The 13687-nt window shown below is 41.5% G+C and overlaps 1 protein-coding gene across 3 annotated transcripts in view; it reads right to left on the reverse strand.

Moving 5' to 3' along the window:
* The window catches only part of LOC123510408 (mitochondrial amidoxime reducing component 2-like), a 73122-nt gene that overhangs the window by 50729 nt on the left and 8706 nt on the right, over positions 1-13687 (reverse strand). For all 3 annotated transcript variants that reach the window (XM_045265574.1, XM_045265573.1, XM_045265575.1), the window contains exon 2: positions 1531-1668. In XM_045265574.1, the coding sequence (XP_045121509.1) occupies positions 1531-1658 (128 nt within the window). In that variant the 5' untranslated portion in view covers positions 1659-1668. The remainder of the gene's footprint in view (positions 1-1530; positions 1669-13687) is intronic.

Consider the following 13687-nt stretch of genomic DNA (forward strand, 5'->3'; position numbering starts at 1 on the left):
GCCAACAAAAAACGCATAGCCTTGCGCAAAGACATTACTCCTTAATCTACATTTAAATTCGCTCATTATAAACATAATAATAATGATAACATATATATATATATATATATATATATATATATATATATATATATATATATATATATATATATATATATATATAGACATTAAAATAAAGAAAATCAAGGCACAAATCATAACAATGAGAATTACATGTTTGTTTTACGCGAAGTTTGATATACACGATGCCTCTTGGAACGCATCTATCGCGTAAATTGAGTTACCTGTATCCACAGCATCTTTAGTTGAGTTGTTTAGCACTGTTTTAGCTTTTTTGTGTTAAATTGTGACTTTATTTAAACACCTACAATGCTGCCCAAAGATCCTGTACCTTCTAAGCCTTCTGGCAGTGACTTCAAGTGCCAGAGAAAGGTACTTAAAATAGTTGAGGTGAAACTCCTTCACATGCTGAAGTAATGTCTATAAAATGTCAAGAAAGTTTTTAAGAGTGTTTAAGAGTATAGAAAAGGTCTATAAGAGTGTGTGGGGATCTTATGAAAGACTTAATGTATAAAAGAACATAGCAATACCCTAATGAATCACTTTAACCGCTACTGTTTCTACTATGGGGATTTTCATCAATTGCAGGTGATTCTGGAACACAATACCCGTGGTAGATGAGAGATTACTGTATTCTGAGATATGGCCTTAGATCTCACTTTAAGCAATATTTCTAACCCATGCATCATTTTGGCAATCATTTCTAAAAGTTAAAAAAAATTTTCTTCTATCATACATGAGCCTCCTTTGGCTTAAAAAATAATTCTACTGTTAAAGAGTGTCACATGTGTTTAGAACTCCTGCAAACATAAACATCATTTTGCACAAACTGGTAACTCACTCTTTCTCCATTTGAAAAAAAAAAAAAAAAAAATCTACAAGGTAACAGGTAGGACATCATATGTTTTTGAAAGCAAAGAAAGTTTCAGTATTTGATAAATTAACATATAAGAGTTCTCTTCAGTGACCATTCCTTGCTTTTGGATAACAAAACAGTTTTTCGTTTCAAAGTGTTCTACTGATGTGCAATGCCTGGAAAATATACAGGGCACCACTACATTCGTGTGAGTGTTAGAATTTCACTAGAATGGTGAAATAAATAGGAACAATAAGATGCATAACTATTGCCAGTGAAAAGACTGCAAATGTGTTGGTGAATAAGTAGTGTGATAAGGGATGTGAGGGTGTATCTCACCATAAACATGGTGTCGGGTCAACCCATAATGATTTTTTTAAAATTTTCTGTTGTTTAGCTGAAAGCTGAGATTATATCTAACTGTCTCTTGATACCATATAAAGGATAGTCAAACATTTTGATGTATCCCATATCTGTGTTTGCACATTCTTGCATTCCTCATCTTTCCATTTCTTCATGAATTAATCACTACTGTATTGCAATTTTCTATTCTAAAGAGAGTAATCAGCACACAAGCAAAATTCATCTACAAAACTTGATAAATAAAAACTTACTGGATTCGAGGAATCATCTTATTTCTTTTTTTCTTTAAAGAATTGTGATATTGCCACAATACATAGATGCCAAGTGAAGTCCCAAGTACAAGGACAGTAGCTACAGTCAGATTTCTTGACAATTCCATGTCACAACGTCTGGAAAAGAGAAAGACATCTGAACTATTTTTCTCTTATGAAAATGCTCGCTTTGCAGTAGATATGACTAAAACTGAGTAAGATGTCAAACACATTCAAATAATAGAATATACATCATGATTATGGTTACATGTAGAAAAATTAACCATACTACAGAAAACCAAGATAATACAGTAAAACTCTGAAAGAGTAAAAAAATATCCTTCAGAGAGCAAATTCTTCCTTACATCATGTAGACTACCATACCAGTATTTTGAAAAGAACTAAATAAATAAATTTTGAAATAACAGCAATATTAACACATACAGTGTTGTCCTTTTTTCAGAAATACGGGTCATGGTAAGTTAGTTTTTTGGATATTTTCTATTTATCCCATATAATAAAAAAAATCACAAGTTGCTTCATATATATATCATTCCAATGTGATGAGCCAAAGTGTGGCTATCATACGATACTTGTTATCAAATACTTTCTCTTCTGAGAACTCATGATGTCAGACTATGGAAGAAAAATTTTATATTTACATTCTTTTAATCTTTTATTCTGTACTTTACATACATATTCCACAGCTTTATAATGAATGTAATAAATAAATACATCACACATACCTATAGATAAAGAAGAATTGTTAGTTCAGGAAAATGGTTGGATGCGCATATGGCAAAACCCCACATCTCAAGTGCATCAAAATATTTATAGCTATTTTTTTCTATCCCTCTCCTATATCATAATTTTCTGTTTAATTTTATTGCTTTAATATTATATGCATGATGACGTATGGATTTGGAGGAAACAAAATAACCCCTAAGAATGTCTCTATTCCTACTGAAGTATTCAGTCCATAATAACTACGAACCAAGAATATACGTATATACACTCAATTCTCGTTTTTCTGGACTAAATGGTGCAGGCATCAGTCCAGATAATGAAAAGTCTGAATGATGCAAACGGATCCTTCGTTTTACCAAATGTTGATTTTTGTCACCTTAGACTTTTACATAAAATGCAACATTTGGTTCATTTGGGTTACCCTGACTACCAAGCCAAAACAAACAATCTAAGTTAACCTAACACAAAAAGTAACCTAACAGTACCATATATTGTGGCTTATAACTCTATGTGGTACCTCTATAATTTGACCACAGATAAGTCAACCCCCTAAACTATTACTTAGCATGGGCCCAATGTCACCATGAGTCACTAAGTACTGGGTTGTAAATTAAGTTTTATCTATAGTAAAATAAATAAAACAATTTAAACAGATTGAAAACACCATGAACTTCAAGCATTTCAACAAAAACAAGCTGTCACTTTTTACTTTTTTTCTTTACTCACTTGTTTCCCCACTATATTAAACGATTATTTACTTTTAAAACTGTATGTGTCCAACCATCTACAGTCCTGTTTCAAATGTTGGAAGAAAAGAAACGAAAGTAACAGCTACTCATGGGGACTGTATATACTCCCAAAAAGAATATGTTTAAGGGTGATGTGAATATTTCATAGGCAAGGGACTCAGGGAGGCCAGATAAGACTTCTTGAGTGGGATCCAAGAAACTTTAGCAACGTCGAAGCGACCTCAAGCCATGAAATGGCATCCATGAACGCTTGGAGGGATGGTAACGAGGTTGCTTTTTTTTTTCTTATACCATGTGGGCTTTTCACAGGAATTTATGGGCTAAAAGGGATACTTTTTAGGGTACCTCCTATCTCAAAGCCCAACCGCTAGGAAACCGTTGCCCCGAGTGAGGAAGCCCAACCTACACTCGGACCGAGAACAGGATTTGAACCCGTGTGCTTGGAGACCCCTCGGACCCCAAAGCGCTTGGTTCCACTGTACCACGGCGGTCTAAAAGTATCAGATAAGGCAGTGGCATAGTGGATAAGGTAGTGAGCGTGGGGTCGGGCAGACGTCCACGCGTAGGTTTGAATCCCACCACGTACAGCCTTAAAACACTTTGCCATTTGTCAAGTGGTTTAAAGTTACCTACATATCACCATGATACCCAGGTTCTAGGTGGTTACACTCAAGATGAGCTTGGGCAGTAATATGGGCCCTAATATGGGTACCACTATAAATAAAATTGCCTGCGCCACTAATAGGCGGAAGCTGAACAGCGCTTCCCATACACTCTTCAAGTGTGCCTACAGGCGCTATAGGCCTTACCGTAAAAAAAAAAAAAAAAAAAAAAAAAAAAGTTGCTGGGAACACCATCTCTCAAGGTGGTGTTACTGTCTTGTATATATATTTATATTCACAAAACAACATTTCTATTAGCTTTTTTACAAACCTTGCTCACAAGAAAGAATTGTTTTGTAATGCACAAAGTAAAATCTTACATGAAATATAGGATTTTTTAATGTAAAATCCATTTTTACCAACAGACTTACCCATTATCATTAATTACTGCTTAAAACCCCCAATCCCACAGTAAACTTACAGCATGTCTAACAGCTCGAGAAAAGAAACGAACGAAATATTTGGTGCCCTTTCTCATTTACTTTGAGAAGACACCCAGCCTGTTTTCTACTCCCAGGTACCACCCATTCGGCAAATTCCCTCATTCGCCTCTAGCCTAAAAGGTCATAGAAGGGAGGGAGGAAGGGAAACTCAATTATAATTAATTATTATGGGTAAGTATGTGGATAAAATGATTTTTACTTTAAAAATTTGTTATTACATATACTACTATCCATAATTATAAATTATTGCTTAAGAACTGAATCCCAAATATAGGAGGGAGGATGACCTCACCCCTAAAAACAACTTTCACTCCCCAAGACACACACTCTTACAAACCCCAAACCTTACAAGGCAGTGGGTACAGCACTCATAACCCATGACAGAGGGACAAAACCCTAGGAGTGAGAGGAGCATCACAACTCTTGCCATGAGAACAGTCCAATGACCCCAAACCCCACAGAGGGCAATACATAGAACCGTATGTATAAGGAACCCAAAAGAAAAATTATTGAATTACCCTGAGAGCTGACAAGACAGGCACCCAGAGAAAAGATGTCCAAATACTAATGAGAAATATCCCTGAGATAAAAATATGCAAATGTGGACATAATGTTCTAGGTTCCTGCCCAAAGAACAGCAGGAAACTCCAAATATTCTTGAACAAAGCACTCGTCACCACTGCTCTAACTTCATGTGCCTTCACCCGAACCAAGCACTTGTCTTTCTTAGAAACATTCTCATGTGCACGCTGGATAACCTGACATATCCAGTGAGAAATAGAATAAGGGTGCACCACACGCCGAGGCTCAGTAACCGTCACAAAAAGGTGGGAGCATCTAGGATGACAATCCCTGGTCCTACAAAGGTACTCCCTGATTGCTCTGACTGGGCCTGTCCCCTTCCGAGTCGCCAACGTACTCCGTAAGAGCAGGAATGGTGAAATCAGACTGAGATTCATCACCTGGGAGTTGAGTCTTCCCTAGAAAATCAGGGGCAAGAGAAAAGTCATAGATGCCCAACCCTTAGAGAGATGAACTTCCACTGAAAGCCCATGCAGTTCGCTAACTCGGTGAGCAGACACTAAAGCCAAAAGAAAAGAAGACTTTAGTGCAACGTCCCTCAATGAAGCCAAACAAGAGGCTCATAAGGGGACTTTATTAAGGAATGCAAATCTAAGAACAAATCCCACGCAGGAATGCATTGTGAACAAGGAGGAGCCAACTTGGTAAATCCCCCAAACAGCTGACAGATCCCAATCCTGTGAGATAGCCTGCCAGCCTGCCAGAAAATGGGGGCCAAAGCTGCACGATAACCCCTAATGGACAGCAAGGACAAATGCTCTGTGTCCCAAAGAAAAATAAAAAAGTTCATTAAGTCCATTACAGAGGCCAAGAGAGGATGACAACCTCTCAATTCACACCAACCATAGAAGACAGACCACTTTGCCTGACTGACTCTGGCAGAGGACTGTCTGACCAGAAAGGCCATAAATCTAGCAGCCTTCCATGAAAAGCCTCTCTTTCAGAAAAGACACTGGAGAGTCTCCATGTGTGAAGATGAAGTGCCCCATAAAACTTGTGAAAGAGGTGGCGATAAGGCTGGCCGAGCAGAGAGGCCCATGGCGGCAACACTCAAGGAAGGAACACTAGCAGATTCAGAAGCAGAGGAAACCAGTCTGCCTGATGCCACTGCAGGGCGATCAGAGTCACGTAAACACAAACGGATTCTCTGATTCGAACCAGTACCTTACGAATCAGAGAGAAGGGAGGAAAGGCATACAGATCCAAGCCCTCCCATGGAAAGGCAAATGCATCCTCTTTTCAAGCTCCCGGGTCTGCCAGGGGAGACACATACAGAGGTAACTGGTGATTTAAAGCAGTTGCAAACAGAGAATATCCCCCACCAGACCCGACAGACACTCGGACCAAGTGCCCCCGAGTTCCGCACATAGGCCACTACTGTCGAATTGTCTGACATGAGAGACCCCGTTGTGCCTGATAATTCTTGCTGAAAGGACTGCAGAGCCTGGAAAACAGCCATCACCTCCAGGTGGTTGATGTGAAACCTCTGCTCCTGTGGAGACTACACCCATGAGACGAGAGAGTTCCCCAGATGAGCATCCCAAACATAAAGGGACGCGTCCGAAAACAGAGACTGTTCGGGAGGCACCATCACAAAGAGAGCTCCCGTGAGTAGATGACCCGGATCCATCCCTTAGGAGAGGTCTGCTAGACAGAGTTGGGAAGGAGGAACCCACCACCAGGGTGGGTCCGACGCTGCCTTCCAGTGTTTCTTCAGGCACCACTGAAGGGACTGAGAGTGTAATTGGCCACCTGGGACCAGCCTCTCCAAGGAAGCCAGATAACCCAAGAGAGACACCATAGGAGCTCTGTCCTCTAGAAAACTTTGTGCCACTGACAGAAAATGGCTGATCCTTTCTGGCAATGGAAAAACTAAAGAGACTAAAGAGAGACGCAGAAAGGGGAGGACATACCCATAACGTAGAGTCTTTACTACCCACTCTCCTGCCCCACCCTCCATCCACTCTCTCCAGTGCCACTGCAAGCAAGTGCCCACAAGCACAGGAGAGCAAATTACTTCCCTAGCGAGATCTACCCCAGCCATGGGATCCTCCACTGCAAGAACCCCTGGCCTGAAAGGATTCCCCTGTAGCAGAGGACCTGGGAGGCAGGAACTGACAAAGAGGCACTAAGAAATGCACCCTTCCTCACCCTCCTCATCTGCCCTTAAAGATAAAAGATAAAAAGAGATGTAACATTTAGGCAGTGAGAAAGAGGCTGAAGACAGTCAGTCATAGGATGGGAGTTGAGACAAAAAGCTTTTAATTCCACCCTATCTAATAATACTGTGTGAGTGGAACCCTCCCAAACATGCGAAGACTATTCCATACAGGGGCAGATAAGGCTCTTGTACAGAGTTAGCAGTTGGAGGGGCGAGAAAAACTGGTGGAGACACCTCAGAATGCCTTACTTCATAGAAGCTGTTTTAGCAAGAGATGAGATGTGAAGTTTTCAGTTATGATTATGAGTAAAGGACAGACTGAAGATATTCAGTGTGGAAGAGGGACATACTTGAATGTCATTGAAGAAGGGATAGTTGTTTGGAAGGTTGAGTTGAGTTGAAAGATGGAGGAATTGAGTTTTTGAGGCACTGAAAACTACTAGATGCATCCTCACAGTATTTGGCAGAATATTCTACCAGCTTATCTTTTGATTTACTAATGTCCGACACAGTTTGCTTGGCCATACCATACTCCTCACAAACACACATAAAACTAGCTTCTTTCTCTAATTTTCTTATCAATTCCATCTTTCACATCACCACTAAGGCTACTCACTTACCCCTTTAACACCTCTGGGAGACATAATTTAAGAGTTTTGAGGTACTGAAAAATGCACAAATCTGCTCACTAATACAGGACAATACACAGTGTTCACTAGCGTTGGCCAGACTTGTTGAACAACCACCTACCACAGCGGCGCCGCCAGCTATTAGCCATTTCTGGAAGTGTGTGAGGTGCACATTTTTCAAATTAATTTGTTGGCCGTCTGGACACATAGTTAAATCATTAACTGGACACTGTCCAGATTAACTGAAATCCGCATAAACAAGGGTCAAGTGTACATGGTATATATATATATATATATATATATATATATATATATATATATATATATATATATATATATATATATATATATATATATATATATTGGTGTAGCCAGGCAATAGATTCTCTTTTAAACAGACGAGATTAAAGGCGACTTCTATTTCGGCATTGTTCAGCTTCTGCTGTGTTTTCTCTATCTTTCTAATTGATTCTCTTTTTTGAGCTGCAATGGCTCCGAGGAGCTCTCCAAAAGTTGGATTGCTTGTAGCAACATTTCGTTCCTGCCTAGGGAACATCTTCAGGCTGTGTGAGTTTCAGCGGCTGGTTTAGCTCGTTATAAATGCCTGAGCTTACTCAGGAAAGACGAGTTGAAAGGGTGCGCGGCTGCTGATTGGTTGAGCAGCGGGGTGGCGGTAGGGAAAAGCCGTGGCTTCTCATTGACTGTGCTGTGGCATGGCGGTTTTCTGTTTCAGAGAGGGGAGGACTTGGAAGTTCTGCACTTGTTTGTTGATGCAGTTTTCAGAGTTGGTAATGTAGATTGCTTCCCCAAGTAGAGCAGTCTTCTTGGGTCCCCTTCTCGGTCCAGGATTTTTATTCCTTCTTCCAGGTTCTGCCTCGTTATGTTTGACCGATGTTTGGGAGCAATCAAGAACCACTACACAACCAAACATCGGTCAAACGTAACGAGGAGTTTTGACTCTTGCTTGAATGAGTAAGCCATTTGGGTGTTCTATCAACAAAGGTATAAAGGCACCTGGCATGATGTGTGCGTTCGTGTGCATGTATGTGTGTGTTGCAATGAGACGAGGGAGCGGCCCGTTTTCTCCACACACTGAATAGGCTGCAGGAAGGATTATGGTATTGTAAATACTTGTAACAACTAAGTACTGAGTTAACATAATATAAAAGGCTAAATTAAATGGTACTTAAGCTAACATCATAATGTAATGACTCAACATACAAATCAAGGTCACTATCTGTCAAGTGTCCAAGCTCACTTTGAGGTTGGATGCTACCTTACAATACAACATTCATCTTGGAAGATGCACTAGTATTTTTCAGGGTATTTTTTAGGAAAAAATGTGTCTTATAAGCCGTAAAATACGGTAAGTTCAAGAGGGGTGTTGAGGAGCTTCTTTTGCCCTACAAGGAGACTTTACGCCATATGGAAGCATCTGCCAGTCAGAGGCCCATCACTTCATATTTCAAGCCCTCTCCAACCAGCAAATAAACTAAAGGTACTAGTACTATAATTAAATAAAATGTGTGCTTGGTACTTCATTTATTGTTTTTTTTTCAGCCTTTTTGGTAAAAAATTTTTTTTGGGGAGGATCTGGGAACATAACCCCCATTTTCCCATAGGGCCTATTATTCGATGAACACGACGAGCTCAGGAACGTAACTATCGTGTTAGCGAGGTTTGATTGTATTTCCAATACCATAATCCTTCCTGCAGCCTACTCAGCGTGTGGAGAAAATGGGCTGCTCCCTTGTTTCATTGTAATACACACATACATGCACATGAATGCACACACATCATGCCAGGAGCCTTTATACCTTTGCGTGATACGGCGGTACTTTCAAACTTCAAAAAAATTACCTGGATAAAACTTCGTTAAAGCGAGTTTGGTGTTCGTTAAACAAGCAGATGGTAGTAAAAGGAAACCTTCGTTGTAGCGAAATTTTGTTGTGTGAACCTTCATTAAGCGGGGGTTGCCTGTATACAGTAATACTTTGAGATATGAACGCCCCAAGATACAACTTTTTTGATATACAACAAAAAATTTAATATACCTTATGCCTCAAAATACGAAGATATTTCTAAGATACAAATAGCCATCGGTAGGTGGTGCTGCAGCGATCGCTCAGCTACCCGCGTCCATCCGAACATTCAATTCATGTTGTGTATCGTTGTTCATCCTTTATGCATGTATGTGTCTGTGCTCCTTGGTAGTGTGTAATTTTTCTTAAGTTTTGTGAACTCAAGACCTCATAGTCATGGGTCTCAAAAGTAAAAATAAGGAGGCTGAAAAGAAGAAACGTAAATGAAAAGTACTTTAGAAACACATAGTACATTTTATTAATAACTATTCAATCCATCACAAGTCTATACAATTGCTTTGTATAGAGAAAACTCTAATAATAAGCAGTAATATAATATTGATAATAACAACAATAATAATAATAATAATAATAATAATAATAATAATAATAATAAAATAACAAAGTAACTAGTAACATAATCCTAATAATCTTCTAGCAAAGTAGCTAGTAGCTTGGATTATCACAGAATGCTTGGATAGGTAATTGCACTCAATTAAGGTACATGTGTAGGATTGATTCAATTATTGAAGTTCAAGATCACCTAAATCCTTCACTTTTTTCCAACACTTGGATAGTCTTACCTAAGGCTCTGTGGTACATCAAAGCTCCTCAAGACACTGTTACGTTCACCGGTTAACCCTTAACTTCCGGGGATTAAAATATTTTTTCCTGTCTAATGACGGGGAAAAATGGTACACCTAAAAATTGTCAGAACACAGTTTGAATACTGATAATTATTTTCTCTGTGTTATTCTGAATACAATGATGTACTTTCCAGCTCGATATGACGTCTGAGAGTTTAGTTATTGCCTTATCAAAGTTTCCTCCTCCGAACGCGGTGTGACCAGTCAAGAGGAAACAGCCGGAGAGCGACGCTCTCTCTCTCTCTCTCTCTCTCTCTCTCTCTCTCTCTCTCTCTGTGTGTGTGAGAGAGAGAGAGAGAGAGAGAGAGAGAGAGAGAGAGAGAGAGAGAGAGAAGGAAGGACATATTATCACTGATTTCTGAGACACGTGTGTGTGTGTGTGTGTGTGTGTGTGTGTGTGTGTGTGTGTGTGTGTGTGTGTCATATATCACTGATTTCTGAGACACATGTGTGTGTGTGTGTGTGTGTGTGTGTGTGTGTGTGTGTGTGTGTGTGTGTGTGTGTGTGTGTGTGTAAGCATTACTCTCTCTCTCTCTCTCTGACAAGTGTTGATGTGTGTAGGCCCGCGTGTGACTCAGATGAGTTACCTCAAAGCTTTTCTCGAATGACTCATAAGAAGCGTGACGGCTATGAACGTCAGGAGTTCATTTCTTGTGATGTTTTTCCACTCTTTCTCGTGAGAGCTATGGGGCACATCATCATCATCTGCTGTTTCTTCATCATGAAAAGTGTTGCTCTCACTCACTATATGGTCCAAGAAAGCATCACTGAGAAACGCCATGAAATAGTCACAATTGTGTTGCACAGGAGGGAATTCAGCTGTTATGCCAGGAGACACAGATAAATCAGGCATAACTGGGAAAAATCATCATTGAATTCCCTCCATTGAAAGACAGGTCGGGGTCTCGCGCCACCTCTGCCACGCCCCTTGATCGTCTCCCAGAACGCGAGGAGCACGCGCATGCCTCGTCTCCTAGAAACACTCTGTGTCCTTGACACATTATCTGGAGTCTGTTCTTCATCATTATTGCCTTCACTGTCACTTATACTGTGTAAGAGTCTCTGTCTCTCTGTCTGTTCTCCTGAGAAAGCAGGTGAATGATGCTCTACATCCGTGTCCTCACTACTAGTCTCTTCACTTTCCCCAGTTTCTTCTTCTATATATTCACTGTCACTTTCTTCTAGCTCAGAACCACTGCTAAGTAAAAGGGTTCTGCCTTGCTCCATGGTGATTTACAATCTGACCCGATCCTTCGCTGTTATCACTGACCTTTCTACCCAGCGTCACCGGAGTTGCCAAGTGTCGCCCATAAACGGGAAAACAGTTCAGTTACCTCTAAAATTAGGAGCTCTTGTGGAAACACTTGTGTGGTAAAAAATGCCAGATACTTCTACTCACCATCCGCCTCAAGAGAGCGCGCGAGAGACTTAAAATTACGCCGGGAAAAATCTTGATTACTGGGACGAATCCCGTCACTTCGGACGTTCTGACGCAAACGTTTATATACGACCGCCGGAAGTTAAGGGTTAAACTGGTAAGATTGGCATCGGAGAGCCGGTGAACAATAACAATAAAAAAAACCACTGCAGGTTCAACTGGTGAGGAAATGCAAAAGGGGGTCACTTTAAAAAGCTATTTTAATAACCCATAATGAAATTGACACATATATAACAAGAAATATGAAACACAGATATATAACATGAAACACAGGAAAATGACATACTCGTACACATATACATATAACACAGTAATAAATACAACAATAGAGAACCCAACTTAATACCTAACAATAATCCTAATCCTATATAGAGGCAATGTGGAAAACACGGACGAGGGGAAGTGATACTTATGCGGTGTCGCAGTGGTGAAATGCTGGGTAATGGTTGATCCCACGGTAGACCCAAGAGGCGTTGTGTTCACTGGTTGAGGCTTGGATCTCAACTCCCAATCCAGAAAACCAAGAGCTGGCTCAACACTTTCGGTTGAGTCGAAAGGGCCGCGTGAATCCAACTTCGGGACAGTAGCGGGCTTCATGAAACGGTGACGTGGAAGGTTCACGAGACGGTGACGTGGAAGGGAGGCGGAGAGGTGGCGAACGAGGTAACAAGCGGAGGAGGTGATGGTAGTAATGCATGTTACGGGCGGGCCGTAACATTTCCTCCCCTAAGACCTCCGTAATGGGCTCATGAAGGAGGTGAGACGGAGATCTTGATAAGGCGTCGGCGATGATGTTGTCCACCCCCTTGATATGGTGGACTTCCAGGTTGAAAGGTTGAGTTAACAAGGCCCACCTAAGAATGCGTTGGTTTCGGTTCCTCATGGCGTACAGGAAGGCCAGAGGATTGTGGTCGGTGAAGACCTTGGTGATGTGCGGACCAGGATGAAGATAGCACTCAAAACGTTGGAGCGCCAGCACGAGTGCCAGAGCCTCCTTCTCGATGGTGGAGTAGTTGAGTTGATGGTGTTTCAGTTTTGCAGAGTGATAGGCGATGGGATGGAGGATGCCGCTTGTGGGGTCCGGTTGTAGTAGGACAGCACCCACTCCAACTCCACTCGCGTCCACTTGTAGATGGAAGGGTCGGGAGTGATCCGGCGTCCAGACCACTGGTTCCGAGGAGAGAAACGCCTTGAGGTGTTTGAAGGCTTGGTCACAGGTCGGGGTCCAGTGGAAGGGGACGGAAGTGCTGAGAAGGTCCGTCAAGGGGGCGGCCAGGGTGGAGAAGTTCTTACAAAAGCGTCTGTAAAACCCAGCCATCCCCAAGAACCTCATGAGAGCTTTCCTGGTGGTAGGAACAGGGAAGCCAAGGATGGCCTCCACGTTAGCTCTCTTGGGGTGAACCTTGCCGTTCCCCACCACATGTCCCAGGTAGACCACCGTAGACTTCCTGAAGGTGGACTTGGCCAGGTTGATTGTAAGCCCGGCTTCCTGCAACCGACCCATCAGCCTCCGAAGACGGGTCAGATGTGTCGCCCAGTCGTCTGCAGTCACCACCAGGTCGTCCAGATATGCGGATGTTCCCTCCAAGTCCTGAGTTATGTAATTTATAGCCCTCTGGAAGGTGGCGGGAGCATTAGACAATCCAAAGGGCATCACTGTGTATTGGTATAGTCCGAAGGGAGTGATGAAGGCGGATATTATTTGGGCCTCGTCCGAGAGGGGAATCTGGTAGTAACCTTTAAGCAAGTCTATAGTGGTTACAAATTTGGCTACTCCTATACTATCTATAAGGTCCTCTATCAAGGGCAATGGGTAGGAGTCTGGCACCGTCACTTTATTTAATTTCCGGTAGTCGGTGCAAAATCGACTACTACCATCTGGCTTAGATGTTAACAGGCAGGAGAAGCCCAAGGAGATATACTAGGTTCTGCAAGGTGATGACAGAGCAGATAGTCTACCTCTTTTTTCATCAAGTCTCTTTTAATGGGTGAAATGCGATAGGCTGGTTGTCTTATAG

Source organism: Portunus trituberculatus, chromosome 29, assembly GCF_017591435.1.
Source record: "Portunus trituberculatus isolate SZX2019 chromosome 29, ASM1759143v1, whole genome shotgun sequence".
NCBI lineage: Eukaryota > Metazoa > Arthropoda > Malacostraca > Decapoda > Portunidae > Portunus > Portunus trituberculatus.